Source organism: Pezoporus wallicus, unplaced genomic scaffold (genome assembly GCF_028554395.1).
Source record: "Pezoporus wallicus isolate ANWC-B61680 ecotype Strahan unplaced genomic scaffold, APGP_CSIRO_Pwel_v1 contig_787, whole genome shotgun sequence".
Taxonomy (NCBI): Eukaryota; Metazoa; Chordata; class Aves; order Psittaciformes; family Psittacidae; genus Pezoporus; species Pezoporus wallicus.
The window spans coordinates 1,154,922-1,171,038 of NW_026641881.1; the positions used below are offsets into that span (position 1 = coordinate 1,154,922).

Genomic DNA, 16,117 nt, shown 5'->3' on the forward strand with positions numbered 1-16,117 from the left:
TTGTTTTGACATAGGTAAAAATAATACAGCATTACTGGGGCATACAAATTAATTAGTTTTAACATAACATCCACTCTCTTCAGCAATAATGTGTAAAACATTGAGCACACATGAAGCGCAAGGCTGTACTTCTATCATTCCTCCAAGTCTACAAAGTTATCAATTGAGAAGAAAATGCCAGTTCTTTGCACATAACACAGGTAATTTCTTATAGACACATAAAATATACTTACATTTCATCTGTGTGCCATTGTGTGTCCTCTTCTATTCTCAACAATTCATCACACTCTGCTGCTCTACTCTGCAAGTAGACAGTGATATTGAGGGCTGAACTTTGCAATTAAGTAGGCAGATAAATATTGCTTTCAGATTCAGCACTGACCTAATTTATGTAACAGTTTAAGGGTAGCTAGTTGAAGCAATTCAACAATTCTGCTCCACTCCTCTCTCTACCTCTTTTAAGATGCTGATTACAAGAATTGCTATTCGCTGCTCAAATTTTATTGAGGTCAACAGCCCTTACTCTCCTTTAACAGTAAAAGAAGTCAAGCAGCATGAGAATTCTTTATTCTATGTCCCAGATTTTATTTATGGCTTTCTGGTGTATGCAAACAATGCTTCAATTAAGCACGACCCTGAGTCTCCTCCTACCAGATCCAAATTTGTTTACAGAGCGAAGAAATTCCAAATATGCAAACAGTAGCAATTACGTACTTCATCCATAATTAACAGCATTCCTACTTGACAATTTTAACAGCCATGTCTTTGCAGGGCTTTTTTAAACAAATACGCATGCAAGAATTCATATTAATCAGCCAGTTATATAGACGTAAGAGTATAAAATGTCCTAATTATGACTATGAAGTGCTACTTTTCAGAAAAAGTGACTCTCTCTTTAATGTTTCTTTTTGATGTTTTGTAATTTTATTTTCTCTTTCATCTCAGACACGCAGGAACACTGAAGTAGTTCAGCTGCCAGTAAAGACAGAAGGTCTCTAAATGGATGTGTGCTTGTACTAGTAGAGAACAATCAGCAGAAAACAGAGCAGCTTATCCTCTTTTGAGTGATGCGTTTGTCACATCATTCACATCACCCTGCTATCCAACCCTGTGACATGTGTCACTAAAGAGTGTACTGGTTTCTCTAGCGTTCCCCAAAGACGGCCCATTTTCCAGTGCAAATCCTCAGTAGAATGAATAAAGCCATTATTTTTTCTTTTTCTTCTCCTTAGAGGAATGAAGTATATGATTTTTCCCACAAGAAGGACACATACAAGATGAGAAAAACACAGCACTTATTGTAGAAGGCAATCCTCAGTTTCTGGGCATAACTATGTAGACAAGATAAAGCCAGATAAGATAGTATTTGAAAAACTACAAACTCCTCTAAGCCTAAGCTCTTCTTCTGCACTGCACATTGTACTGATTTTATGTATGGTTTTGTTAAGCCAGAATTTCAATTCTAGAAGACCCCCTCCACTGTCCCAAAAGACATTCCATTATATGACTTAATGTATACCAAAGAACACAACAGATTTGGAAATCTGCACAAGAAGGAAAACGACGCAAGTTCAAAACCCTCAGAATAAAATGGATGTACTACCTGTTAAAGTCATAAGTTGCTGATATCAACCATCATAATGTTAAAGAAGATATCAAAATTTAAAGAAATAAAACTGCTCACTCTGTCAATACCCTTATACTGAAATTCAGTACAGTAACTTATATTTTATGGAACCAGTGTCTGCAACACATTTTAGATGCTATTATGTTATTATTATAGAGGACATTCCCAAGAGACTAGTCTTCAAATGACTGACTACTGAAAATCAGATGATGAAATGAGAATAAAGAGGCAGGCAACTATAAAGCATATACATAGTTATTACATAATTATAATAAAATATTTTATAATAATAAAATTGTCATAAACTTGCCTTAATGTAACTCATAAATTCAGTAGTAAGAGTATCTGATTCATCAAACTGGTCTTCTATTTCTCTTGACTTATCACTGACAATCAAGTGAGAAGATACTTGATGGAATTCTACTAACAATAAAAAAAGATAGAATTATTTCTTGTTCAGCTCAGCATTTGTTACTCAACATAATTTAAGTGTACTGAGTAATAGAACTCAAAACCAAAGTCTAAATTAAAAGCATATTAAAAACTTCAAACAAGTTAATATCTTTGCTCATTTCAACCTGTAATAAATCAATACCCTGGGATAATACAGTTACAGATCACAAGCACCACAAGCATCAATGGAGTCGGTTTTGAACTACACCAAGCATGTCTTGCCAGTACTGGTGCAAGGACACAGCTGGACACCTTCAGATGTGTCAGCCGGCGTCTGCAATTTCAGTTGCAATGCTGTAACAAGCGAAGTTTCTTCGCAGAATTCAAAATGATTCAGAGCCTTTACAGCCAATACCATACTCTTATTTACAGGAGTATGAGGCAGTAGTAATTTTCTCCTGTTTTAAGTAGTCTGATCCTATAACTTACCTTCCCCAGCTTGCTAACAAACACTGTAGGATGTAATCTTCCTACTATCTCACTTTATATTAAGTCCAACTACAGAAATGGACTCTGCTTTTGTACATTGCTAACTCAGAAACTGAGTTGCCATTTGATAAGTTATTACACATTGATACTACTGTTTGGGAAGCATGGTTTAAATCAACTCTCACTTTTCTTCCCCCAGTTAGAACCAGAACTTAACTCCTGAGACAATATGTGTCTCAGGTGTAATATGTTCATTGGAATTGCTATGGAAAATTACTATAAGGACCTTGATTCAGTATGGTTAAAAATGGTCTAAGTAGCACACTTTTTTTTTTGCTATTTTACGTGACTGTATATACATGATCAAAGCCTTTTGGGTAGTGAGGCAGTTATTATAAAAAATTTAAATACATAGGGTAGTGAAAATACCTGTTGTTCAACTAGGATATCAGTAAGAAAAATCAATTTAATAAGGCATTTAACCAGTACAAAATTAAACACTGAAACTTCCAAAGGAAAATATCAGGGAATAAAACATTTAATTTAAAGATAATGTTTGTAGACTCCTGAGAGACAGATGCCAGTTGGGCTGTGATTTTCGCAACTGAATTTACAGTCTTATACATGGAATTATTGACAGAATTTCTCTGTATTTAACTTCCACTTTCTTTACATTCCAACCTTTTCTTGAGTTAGCATGGTGACTTGAATCTTCCTTTACAACATGATCTTCTTCCACAATGTCCGACATTGGTACATTAAAGCTGATAGTGTCTTCATCAGATGGCTAAGAAGAAATAAAAGAAACACTGGTTTCAGCTCAAATCAAGAGGGATAAAAATGTACGTATTAGTAAGAGTGCTCACTAAAAGAGTGACAAACTAATATGGGAGAGGATACCAGAGCATCTAACATGACAAAATTCTGTTGTAGAAAGCTGTAGTCTTGCTAGATATATCCTCACAAGAGGCTTGCAAAACAGAGCAATTCACCTATCCTCATTTTCTACCTTCTTCACTGCACTAGTTCTCTCCTTGCAGAGGTACAGCTGCACTGTGCTGCTCCCTGTGTGCTTTCCTGGGACCGCTGAAAACAGAGGCTCCTTCTAGACACCAATGTCTGTAGACAAACTGAGCCTTGTACCACAGCCTTTTTTTCTTTCCCTCCAAGATTCTTCTCCCCTACTTTGCCATGCTGCTTGTTAATTTAATGCCAAAAGCAAGCAAGATTACATTTGTAGGCTAGCTTCTAGAATTATGCCATTCTTCCTACCTTTATATGTTCATATTCCACAGAGAAAGTATTTTTTTTTAAACCTTTATTAAGGTTTGTAATAAAGGACAGAGCAAATCTTTGCTTTTAAAAAACTGTACCCAGATACATGTGGTTATTCCTATTTGCCAAGACTACCCTGGACTTCACACATTTTGTAAATGTGGACCACCATATATTTTCCTCTTTATGAATAATCTGCACATTATTAACTCTATGAATTCACTGACTGTATTCTGCTTAAGGAGAAAAAATTCAAAAGGATATTCAAGTATTTGACAAATACTTATCAAAATGATGAAGCTTTATAATGTAGTGAACTAACATTGAATAATAACTGTTCTTATTTGTCAATTTTAACATAATTTTTAACATCAATTTTATTTTAAAATTAAATAAACTTAATACCTCAAACAAAACAAACAAAAAAAAAAACAAAGCCCACTCCAAGTATTCTAAGCACAAAAGTCAGTAGTTCTTTTAGACCTGAAATAATGACAATCCAACAGCTTAAAAAAAAAGGTGGGGGAAAGAGAGGAGACACATGCACAGTATAAATCCACTCAGACAGCCAAGGTTACACTGAAGTTCCTTTTCTTTCAGTCTGTATCTCATGTGACATTTAAGCACTAAATTTGGTTATTCTAGATCAAAGAGTCATGTTTTGTTAATTTCGCAACTATCATTAGAAAATAGTACAGTAAAATGTTCTTACACACATTATTACAAGTTCTGAATACTAAAACTGGCAAGATTTTTTTTTTTTCTCGGCAGAGTAACACATACAGTTTTTCAGAAAATATTTTGGAATGCTGGTGTAAAAAAAGCCACTGGCCATTCAATTTGGAAACAGAAAATCATTTTTTCAACAGGCTATTTCTTACTTTCAGGGTCTACAGAATTCTGAAATTCCAGGTTTTTCCTGCCAGTATACTATGAAATAGAAACTATCCAAAGCAGCCTATGATAATATGAAACTATTGCTCCTTCTTAGGCGAAACACATCTTTTGTTCAGAGTTTAACTTTTCCAGCTAGCAACAGAAGGAAACAGACATACAAGAATCAAAAATACTTAACATTATTCCAACAATGAATTCAGATGATGCACTTTCAAAGAATTTTCATGTAAAATGTTGCTGGTTCCGATGTGTCACTCTCATGGGAAATAAGGCAGGGACACCTGGATTTTAACAAGTACCCTCTTGGTTTAATGAATTTTAAGGGAAAAAAAAAGGGGCCAAAGAGAGGTGGAAAATGAATCAAAATGCTACACTGTATCTGAAAATAAGGTACACTACTTTAGAGCAGAATTTGCCTTCAAGTTGCCAGGATCAATTTAACAGCAACGCTACATGTTATCTTTGACTCGAAATACCCAAGGTGACTACAGATCTGAAGAATTGACCCTGTAATGACCCTACCAAGAAGCCAGCCAGGAACACATAAATTGTTAATTTCTTCAAGTACTATGTCCTATGTGTATGGACCCAAGCTAATTAGCAAGCTTCCTAAAAAATACAGTAGCATTTAAACAAGTGAGTCACTTAAATTCCTGGTTTTAAGTTACACAAATGCAAAATGACATTGTATTTTCCGTGAAAGAGCTGAAACCCAACAGCTACTGTCCTTCAGAGTAAACTATAATTTCATAGAATCAACAGAACAGCTTGGGTTGGAAGGGACCTTAAAGCTCATCTAGTGTGAACCCCCTGCCATGGGTAGGGACACCTTCTACTAGAGACCAGGTTGCTCAGAGCCCATCCAACCTGGCCCTTGGGATGGGACATCCACAGCTTCACCGGGCTGTGTCTCACCACCCTCACAGTAGGAAGCCTCCTAATATCTAATCTAAATCTCTCCTCTTCCAGTTCAAAACCATTCTCCCCTGTCCTATCCCTACCTGCCCTTGCAAAACTTCCCTCTCCAGAGTTCAGTGCCCTTTAGGCACTGGAAGCTGCTCTAACGTCTCTCCGGACGCCTTCTCTTTTCCAGGCTGAACAAGTCCAACCCGCCCACCCTGTCTTTCATAGGACAGCTGCTACAGCCCTCTAAGCATCTTCATGGCCCTCCTCTGTCTGATGTCTTTATAAAGAAAGGTCCAAAAATCTGTTTAATGACTACTTCATGTCTGATAATTTAGTATTTATCTAGTGTTTAGAATGTAACTTCCAGCTGTAACTAATAATGTATGTGAATCCTTATTCACAACATGTTAATATTTCTTGCACAATTCTCACGTGTAACATGGTTACTAAAAGTCACATCAGAGATAAGAGTGCTGAATTTACTATTAAATACATTTAGGATTACTGATCTCAGCAGCTATTTTCTCCTTAATAGCAGAGCAGTAGTCAGGCAGGGTGGAATAAGCAAATAGTTCTCATATAAGAAAATCTCTGCGCTGATAAAAATTTACTGGTTCACTGTTGCTTGACTTTAAAGCATTTTTTGCAGCATTCCAGTTGCTACATTTTGATTACAGGAAAGATGATCTATTTTCTAAAAATGTTATTAATAGCTAAAGAGGAAGTTCTGGAATAACAGTTTAATTAACAAGCTAACTCAGCTTCAGGAAGTGTAAGAATGGCAAAACAATTTGTAAGCATCTCTGAATGGACTGCATACTCTTACAATTAGAGGGAAAGCATTAGATGTCTGCCTGTAAATCATTCTACTTCAATTCCATCTAGCAAGAAACTTGCCCAAATACTTGGAAATCCCTGTGGGGTTGGTTTGTTTTTTAAGTGCTTTTGTATTTGAAAGACCAATCAGCGTGTAAGTGAAATCATTTTCAATTTGCTTTTTGGTAACTACAAATTCAGTCTCTAAGCTCGATTCTTTCTACCTTTGTTCCAAAAGCCACAGAATCCATTTTCCTCATAGGAGGAGAGAAACACCAAAGAATCAGTGTAAAGTTATTTTAAGTAGCAAGAAGCTCATTCTTTTATGAAGTTTCTACACTACAACAAACCACCATAATCACATCACAGAACATACCAGGGCTGGGCATGCTGAATTCCTGTTAATTTGCAACAGGAAAAAATCATCAGAGAGAAAACACGTGAGAAAAAGCCAGGTATGTAACCTCTATCTACTACTTTGTTGGAAACAGCAGATGTGGATTCTGGTTTGATCCTCATTCTCTAGATAATGTAAATTAACTAAAAACTGTCATGAATTTTCTCTGTTGGTAGATTGTTGACCATTTGAAACCAAGTATCTCACTGCCCTCTCCAGAAAGTGTACAGACACACGCACACAAAAATACCCTAGTCTCCTTTTATCTTTGCTTTAGCCATTTCTTCACAAGAAATTCACGCCAAGGATGTGGTTGCAACAGTTTTGATGGCCAAAAATGCATCCACATTGTTACCCAAATCAAAATACAGCCAAAATAAGGGTGCTGGAAGGGCAGCTGAACACGAAATTCATGCAACTTACCTCTGTTGCTGACAAACGTTTATCACCATTATCACTACCAACACCCGAATCAGAGTCCTTTTTACTTGGATAGATGTCATCAATGCTAGATGTGAAAAAAATAAAGAAATTAAATCAATAAAAAGCTATTGTAGCATTTACCATTAGAATTCTGTCCTGGTTTCATTTAAAAAAAAAAAGCAGAATTCTAACGAGTCTTAACAGGAAAGGGTAAAGTAGCCTAGGATGGTTAAAAACTACAAATTTGAAGTCTGGTGATAGGAAAATTGATGAGATGGAATGGCTGGTTAGCCTCAGGATTAATGAAAATCACAGAAATCTGCTGTAAGGTTTGCTTTTGTTTATACACCAAGTAAAAATGTGTAGTTGCTACCCAAGTAGCTCAAGAGTCAGACTGAAGTCATTTAGCCATGCGATAAGTAACTAAACTAGTTGAACTCAAACTATAGTCAACTAATATAATTATAACCACTGATGCATTAAAAATTGAACTATCTCCCTGTGGCTTGAAGTAATTATTAACACAGAAACCTCCTTTTACTGCTTTAAAATAGAGTTTGAAATTTAGGTTTTTAGAAAACTACACTAACAGCAGCTGTTCCCTCTTCTGGTTTCATGGCCTAATATGACCTCTACTCATTTTAAAGTACACTAGTAGATTAAATACACTCATTAACTAACTTTATATTTCTAAATATGATTTATTATCCTCTCATTTACAATCCTGAAAGCTTTAGTCCTGAATTCAGATTGACGCAGCAATTTAAACAAAGAACTTTATCAGCCTTTACATAAATAAGGTATTTGATTAGTCCTAATCTTACCTTATCTTTCATCAGTAACTGCCATGGAATTTTTTGTAGAAACTGCCTATGGAAATCCTAACTATATTATGTTTTTATTTCAGATGTGTGAAGTTATTCTCTAAAATAAAAGATTTGGCAATTATTATGTGATAGGGCATTAGGTGGTTAGCTACCAACTGGTATATACCCACTTACCCTAACTTGTATGATTGTGCATGAAAAAATGTCATACAGACCATGACATTCCTGTCAATTTTCTTGTGTACTAAAATAACAAAATAGAAAACCCACTGGTGTTTCCCAAATGGAAAAACTTACTCTTCAACCTGGATTCTTCCTAACCTTGGTATTTATCTGATAGAACTTCACAGAGGTGCCTTCAAACATACATGGAAGAAAAGAATTTACTTGAAATCTTATCTAGATGACTGAAAGGGAGGCTCCATAATAATTCTTTTTTTCTTTCTCTTCTTTCCCTGGGTTTTGGCAGCAAGATATCCATTTTTATTTACATCAATACTTTGTTTTCTCTCAAGAAAAAATAAAAATAAGGCATGATCATTCTTTCTCTGATTGGTTACATGAGCCTTCCCATGTTAGCAAAGTCAGAGCTGGCTAAAAGCTGGTTTCCAATTACCTACAGAGATTTTCATAGAAAGAAATTCTTTCGAATGTAATTCCTGTCCTTAAACAACAATACTAGATGACATTTTCTAGATACTTGGTGCAGGACATTGCAGATTTCTGTCTTTCACTTTGCTAGCAAATTATCATATTTCATTTTAAAAGGGTCTCAACATTCATGCAGCTCTCTTTGCTGGATGGATAAGCCTCTGGATGAGTAAAAGTGCTTGAAACAACTGTGTGTCATATAAATCACAAAACAACACAGGAAAATAAAACTTAATGTGCTAATAGATTTACAAGAAATTTCCAACACCTAGTGATACACCTGAATTACTCTGAATATATTCCAGTAGGCAATGAGTAAGAGGTTAGATTTAAACTAAGGTTCACTTCTAAGCAACTTCCTAATGTGCTGCTAACTTTAATCAGAACCGATTGTTAAAAATATTTTGTCATAAACTCTTATAAGTAATTCACAGAATAAACTATATCACAGCAAAATAAATCTCTGTTAAAAAAGTGCATTCTAAATAGCACCTAAACAAATAAAACTCTAGCAGCTAAAGATATAAAAGTCTTTTTTTCACTTTATTTATAAGTGTTACATGAAAAAAAACTAAGTGAGATTTTCATACATACCTCTCTTCCACGGGTTGTGGCAAATGCTGTTGTTCTATGGCATTAAGATACAGTGAGTCTGCTGTTTTAATCTGACAGGCCTGTACAGTCAGATATTTGAATATATGCACCTTACCCTTTGTACAAATCTGTTAGACAACAAACAAAACCAAAACAGCCTAAATTTATAACTCAAATGAAAGATAAAAACTTATTCCAAACGTCACTTAGTGTAAAACTACCTGAAAACCAGTTCATATCATCACAACAGATATTATGTACAGGAAAATGGATATTTTTCTTTTTTTTTATACATTACCAAGAACTACTTCAATCACCCAATCAATTATCTGTGCATACTAATATAAATGCCCTCAGAAAGTAAGACAGAAAACATGAAAAGTATGTACTAAAAAAAAAAACAAACAATCCAAGTGAACTTTATACTCAAAAAGAATTACAAGATATATCATATGGCCTATTACTAACTGTAAATTGAATAGCCATTTTCCAAAATTAGTCAATAATGAATTTATCATGTCATTTTTACTTAGTGACATGGTCTTCACTAGCACCCAAGCACCTTCATGATGCATTTGGCCTGCATTTTTAAATTATTTTTCTGTAACGGCACCCAATATCAAGGCTCAAATTAAATTATAGATTACTTACTTGTGCTGGTGGAGACTGCAAAGGATTATTCTCAAGCAGTAATACTTGTAATTGCACCATCTTTCTAAAGCATATTGGAATCACAAGCACTTTATTGCAGGAAAAGTCAAACTTTACTAAGGGAAGCTGTACAAGTTCTAAAAGTAACAAAGAAAAAGAGAGAAAGCATAATATCTGTATTTATTCTTTTATTTTTGTCATAAAAGAATATTTTTCAAGAAACCTTCTTTTGCATTCACGAAAAATATAAATGCAGGCAGACATCAACATTTACTTTATATGAGAAAGAAAAAGAGTGTTACTGTTATACAAGCGATGATAAATTTTAAAATAAATACTTTGAAATACATTTTTTTCCTGAAGCTTAGCTGACAGTTCTCACCCTGCATTCACAGGTAAGTACTTGCGCAACTTAAAAGGTGCCTAGAATAATAAAGATAACTCATTTAAAAACTCTCGCACACTGTTATTTGGCGAGTACCACTGAATGTTATATTCTGCAAACTCAAACGGAATAAATTTGATCACAAAGTAATTACTTTTTAATCATATTTGTTAACATGATTAAAAAAATGCTTTCAAAATGCTAATAAAAAGAGCTACCATATAGATATTAGGAATTTTTATTTGTTTGATTTTACCTTGGGGTAAAACTTCGAGGTAATTTCTTCTGACATTTAGTTCTTTTAAAGATTTCAGCTGGCCTATCTGTTGTGGCAAAGCTGTGATTTCATTACAGCTAACATCCTACAGCAAAAGAGTAATAATAGAAAAAAAATGAGCTTTTGGCTCCTAAGTGTTAAATAATACAGATGTGAAATTGTAGCTAATCTGCTATTACCGTTCTAGCATTTTATTAATCTGAAAACATGCAACCATCTAAGTCGTGTCTTCACAATACAAAACTAAGCATATGAAAAACCGGTTACACATTACTTAAAACCCAAAGTGAATTCATATTTAAAAAGAGTAAAGTTACTTTTGAAAATTAATTTAACTTCTATCAAAACATTCAAAACCATTTGCTTAAGATGTTCTACCTTTTCCTTCCCCTTTTATTCATAAGAACAACTCAGTACCATGATTCTGTAACCAAATACGTTTGCATAAAATATAAAACTGCTAATGTGTGGATCTGATTTTTAAAAAAACATAGTTGTTCTTCAGGAGGGAATATTTAAACAAAATAAAAGATAAAATGGCAACATCGTTCTGTATTTATGCTCAGGAAAGGCATCTATTTGATCGTCACATCATATAGTAGATCACAAAAAAATTGGACAGGTCTTGCTTAATATTATACAGATATTCAATGTATTATTATAAAAGTTACTTCTTAACTGCCTAGACAGATTCTAAGTAGGTCTGATTTTGATGACTAAATACAACTGGTTTAATAATCTGGATAAAATTGGAAAACATCCTCATTTCAGCATTCTTAAATGCTATAAAATTGAAAGTATAGGGTCTGGCTATAGTGAGCATAATTTCAAGCAAAAAGTTTATACACTGTAGCATTACTGTGATAAATATTACACTTTAGCACTATTGGTAGGAAGAAACTGCTACTAACATGTTCTAAAGATCAACCCCTTGAATCAAGTCAGTCAAAAATTAGATAGTTTGCAGACAATAGCTACCATTTATGCTGCCAAATGTGAAACCCAATGTGAAATCAAAAGGACATTGAAATCTCTGCTTACATCCCAGGCAATCTGCAAATTTGAGTACTAGCCCAATTATGCTTCCATTTCTGCAATGAAAAAAAGGAAACAGTATTTCATAGCATAAGAGTAACTGGGTTATGCCAAATTTTCCTGAATTGCCCACACAATACTTTTAGGACTCGTACTCTCAATTGTTTCAAATGGATTTCTACAGTCCTGGGGAGCTCCTGGACTACAAACATTCCAAAAGTCAGTCAGATTTCCAAGTCACCTTTGCAAAGATGTTGCTTTCATGCTAGGAAAAAGCATTAACTCCCTATCTTCAAGCCTAAAAACTAGTTAACAGAAAAATGATAGTAAAAGTGAAATGTCATCTGGCAACGCTGCTCGATATATCAAACAAGATTCTTCTTGTAACAGAATCTCACCGCTGCCAAAGCTTCCTTCCCTTGTCAAAACAGAGTCAGGAAATTATTTCAGCTTTTAGACAAGGAAATTAAAAATCCCAGTTAATGAGTGTATCTTTTGTCCAAGTTGATACAAAGTATGCTTAATTGCAGTGATCCTAGATCATTTATTTTTAAAGTTTTACTGTCCCATTTTTAATTTGCAGACTTTAAACAACTTCATAATTAGATAATTTTTAGAGCACGTAATTTAAAGTCACCTTGTGGCAGAAAAACTTTAGACCAAGTGCACTTATGCACACACATCAGAACAAGTCAGAGGAAGAGAATTTTAAAGGAAGTGGAAAAAGGCTGGCAGTGCATAGCCTCAAAACCAAAGTCAACTTACAGCCTTTCAAAACATCCTCAGTACGACTAATCTGTTATGACACCATGTCAGTATTCACAAGATCTCTAGAGACAGCAGTATCCTTTACCCTACTATACACTGCAGTTCAACTTTTTTTATTAGTTTAAATAGCCATGAAAAACAAAGACCTGTAACATTATTTCTAGTTATACTTCTGCTCTTGATCATTACTAGACTTTATGCATGTGTACGTGACAGTGTTTATCTTTCCTATTACTTTGGCACTAATGGGAGCAATACTATCAAGTCAAATGTCTAATGGCTTTCAAGATAATAATTTCTTAAAGGAACTATGCAATCAGGAGTTTGGAACTTCACTTCATGGACATCTGCAGCCAACTGAAGTGCAAACACCCATACAAGTTCTAAAGGGCTAGTGCTTGCTGAAGGTCAGACTTCTTGGATTAATTCTACTTTGTTCTCATCAGTTATGCCATCTCCTGTCATGACAACATAATTTCTCAAGATCAGAGATACATAAGGAGTATTTCAGTTCAACATTTCTGTGAAAAATGGTGTAAAAGCAAAATTAAAATTATGTGGGTTTTTTTGTTCATGATAAACTTCAAATGGTCTTAACCAATGAAAGTCAGCATAAATATTAATGTATTAACACACACAGAAGAATATCCTAACCATCCATGCTGATGTAAGGTTCCTCTTTACATCCATTTTTAAATCTGGGGCTCCTGACTGAGCTGTTATTCCTGAAAATCAGGTGGATTCTGTCACAGCTTGTCACATACAAGCTATACTGAACATGGCCCTTTTAGGCAACAGAAGGCAGAAGGTCCCACTTGGTCAGGGTGCTGGCCCAGATTAGATGAATAAACTGAAGGACATAAATCCCAGCTGAGAGATTTAAAGGCTTTCAAAATGAGACAGCAGTATCCAAGAGATGGAGAAGGCTGCTACCTGAAAAAGGCAGAAGTGCAATACTGCCTGACACGATGGAGAACAAAATTTTACTGTACATCTGACAGTTTGGGGTACAATTACTGAGCCATCTCTGCCCAACTACTTTGATCAAAAGTAAATTTCAGATTATCTTCACACCCAATTTGCACTCATCTTCCCGGCTGATAGTAGAAGTATGATTTCAATTATGCAGCTGCAAATAAAAGTAAGTTTCCCAACCAAATTTTGCACATAACTGTAATACATCTGTAGGGAGAATAATGTATATGTTATTTTGATGCTTGCAAGATAGCTGACAGATCTATATAACCCAAACCTCTAACATTTAAAAGAATTCGTGTCAAAAAGTTAGGTGAAAACAAATAATAAAACCCATTTGCTATGTACATGGATTTTACTGAATGCATCTCATGAAACACTTTGGGAACCTGAGGGTGCTTAGCAAAGTCCTAGTGATACAAGAATTGCCCACAATCAGGTGGTATCTGTTACCTCTCAGGATCAATCCCCTGGGCCAGCCCCATGACAGCACCGCGTATGTACCAATACAGCAGCATGCCCTGCCAGAAGGCTGGGTGACAGTCCTACTTGGAGACCACATGCTACTGAGGCTGGCATAGGTCTCACACAGCTGAATGTTTTGTGGAACAACTGCAAAATGACTTAATCGGGGGTTTTTTTGTGTCTTTCTTCATTTTTACTCAGTTTAGAACAATGATGACCTTATTATCTAAACTGCATTGTAACATACATGCCAATACAGATCTTGCCTCTCAATCCTGTCACTATTTGCTTCTTCCAATACATCACAGTTTAGTCATTTCCAGCTAAATAATGCAACTTATTTCACTAGAAATGTAGCAAACATTCATGGTGGCATTACACTAACTAATCAGGTCATCTGAACAGAACCATACCCAATTTAACAAAACCTTGTTATTCACTTTCCTCCCACCCACTTCTAATCACATGAATCTTCCAGGCCACCAAAGAGAAATGTTGCTATAGCCTCTCATTTGAACTATTTTTAGAGCAGGGATTGTTGCTTTTATCATGCCAAAGAGTAACACTGAAATTATACTGTAACTGGAAAGCAATATGAAAATCCAGTATTCCAGAAGTTAAACACGTGATTTGTTTAAAAAAGCCAAAACAAATCCTATCTCATTTGAACATAATCAACATTGATTTTCAAGCTTTTAGTTTTTAACTTTTCAAAATTCTAAAATAAGGATAAAGGCTACTATTAAACTGTGTACAAACTCTTACTAACAAATTAAACACTTTCAGCAACTACAATGCAGTTCACCTTACTGGGAGGATTCAAACTTGAAATTGGAGGGGAAATTAGATACAAAAGCATTTCAGCAGCTCTTTACTGAAAATATTCTTACAGACCTCAGTTAATACAAATTAAAGGAGTTATTTTCACCAGACAGAATTCAGGCCAAGTCTTTCAATTATTTCACATGAGTCCCCCACAAGCTGGGCAGCATTTAAATTAGAAGCAATCAAGCACTAAAAAGTTCCAACAGTTGTTTATTATCTATTAAGGTTATCCTATCCCCTAAATAAGTATGTGTTTAATACTGCTGACTTAAATTATACATAGACTTGGAATCATAATCTTTTATTGTATCTATCTTAAGCACAACAGAAACAATGTTACAGCCTACTACTTTTTTTGAAGGTTAAGTAAATCAAAACCATTTCAATAACCTACCTAAACCCGTCACGCACACAAACAAATTAGAGTATTTGATAAGATAAATTACTAACGTTTACTAAACAAAACAAACTTAGTCTTTAGCTAAGATATAAACCAGAAAGGAAAGAGTAACTACTTCCCCCCATCCTCATCAATGGCCAGATTAGTTGTAATAAACAACAGAGGCCTGATACCAAAGGAGGCTGTGTACTAAAAAAATACTAGATGACAAACAGCCCCACACTTCCTACTTCATATATAAAGAACCAGCAGCAGGACTGGGGCCTAAAAAAAGGTCAGCTCAATTTCTGAAACATAATTTATTAGAGAGGCTACTGTTCTATAATGATAATCAGGCACTTTCAAATACTAGAAAGATGGGCAAGATAAATGCTGTCAATGGAGACATCAGCAGTTGGTAGAAAGTTCAGATATAATTGTTTTACTATGGATAAATTAGCAGCGTCAAAATGTAGCTTGTCAATTTGTATCTTAAGAGGTCCAGGTGAACAGAAATAACGTAACACACACGCCATAGAAAATTCAGTCTCAGCCTACAATATACAAAAGATGAAGATAAAGGGAGAGAAAGGGAAGCATTCTCTTATACACATATACCACATACAAATTTCACAAAAACATCTGCAATTAAATTAATTTTAAGCTAAGGTACCAAACATTTTTTGCTTTTTCATATTCTCATTTACCACACAATGTTTTACAGATAATCTACTGCTTGCAGAAACAGTAGTCATGTGGACAGTTCTGAATACAAGAGGAATATAATAATTTTGTAGATCTATTTAGATAGGTATTCCCGGAAAGGAAAGTGTAATAAAGTGAAAATAGACTGATAAGACCAGCATCAGTAGTGGAATTCAACGTGGTAAGCCAATATTAATAACAGAAGGAAAGGAAGCAGAAGAGGGTATTAGAGAGGCTGACACAGCTTTACAGAGCTTGATGCCAGAACTATTAGCTTAACATAGCAAAACAGGGAGCCAGTGGTAGAGGTGGTAAACTTAGAAGGTGAGTTTTGAATGAACCAAGGGCAGTGATGTT

General features: G+C 34.9%; 1 protein-coding gene across 5 annotated transcripts in view; it reads right to left on the reverse strand.

Annotated features, from left to right (window-relative positions):
* LRCH1 (leucine rich repeats and calponin homology domain containing 1) overlaps positions 1–16,117 on the reverse strand; it is a 94,724-nt gene that overhangs the window by 42,120 nt on the left and 36,487 nt on the right. For all 5 annotated transcript variants that reach the window (XR_008974437.1, XR_008974438.1, XM_057425624.1 and 2 more), the window contains 7 exons: positions 10,588–10,693; positions 9,947–10,083; positions 9,296–9,423; positions 7,224–7,308; positions 3,191–3,296; positions 1,938–2,050; positions 234–301 (listed from right to left, as the gene is read on the reverse strand). Coding sequence is in view for 3 of the 5 variants with exons in the window: in XM_057425624.1 (XP_057281607.1) it covers positions 234–301; positions 1,938–2,050; positions 3,191–3,296; positions 7,224–7,308; positions 9,296–9,423; positions 9,947–10,083; positions 10,588–10,693 (743 nt within the window). In the remaining 2 variants the exon portion in view is untranslated. The remainder of the gene's footprint in view (positions 1–233; positions 302–1,937; positions 2,051–3,190; positions 3,297–7,223; positions 7,309–9,295; positions 9,424–9,946; positions 10,084–10,587; positions 10,694–16,117) is intronic.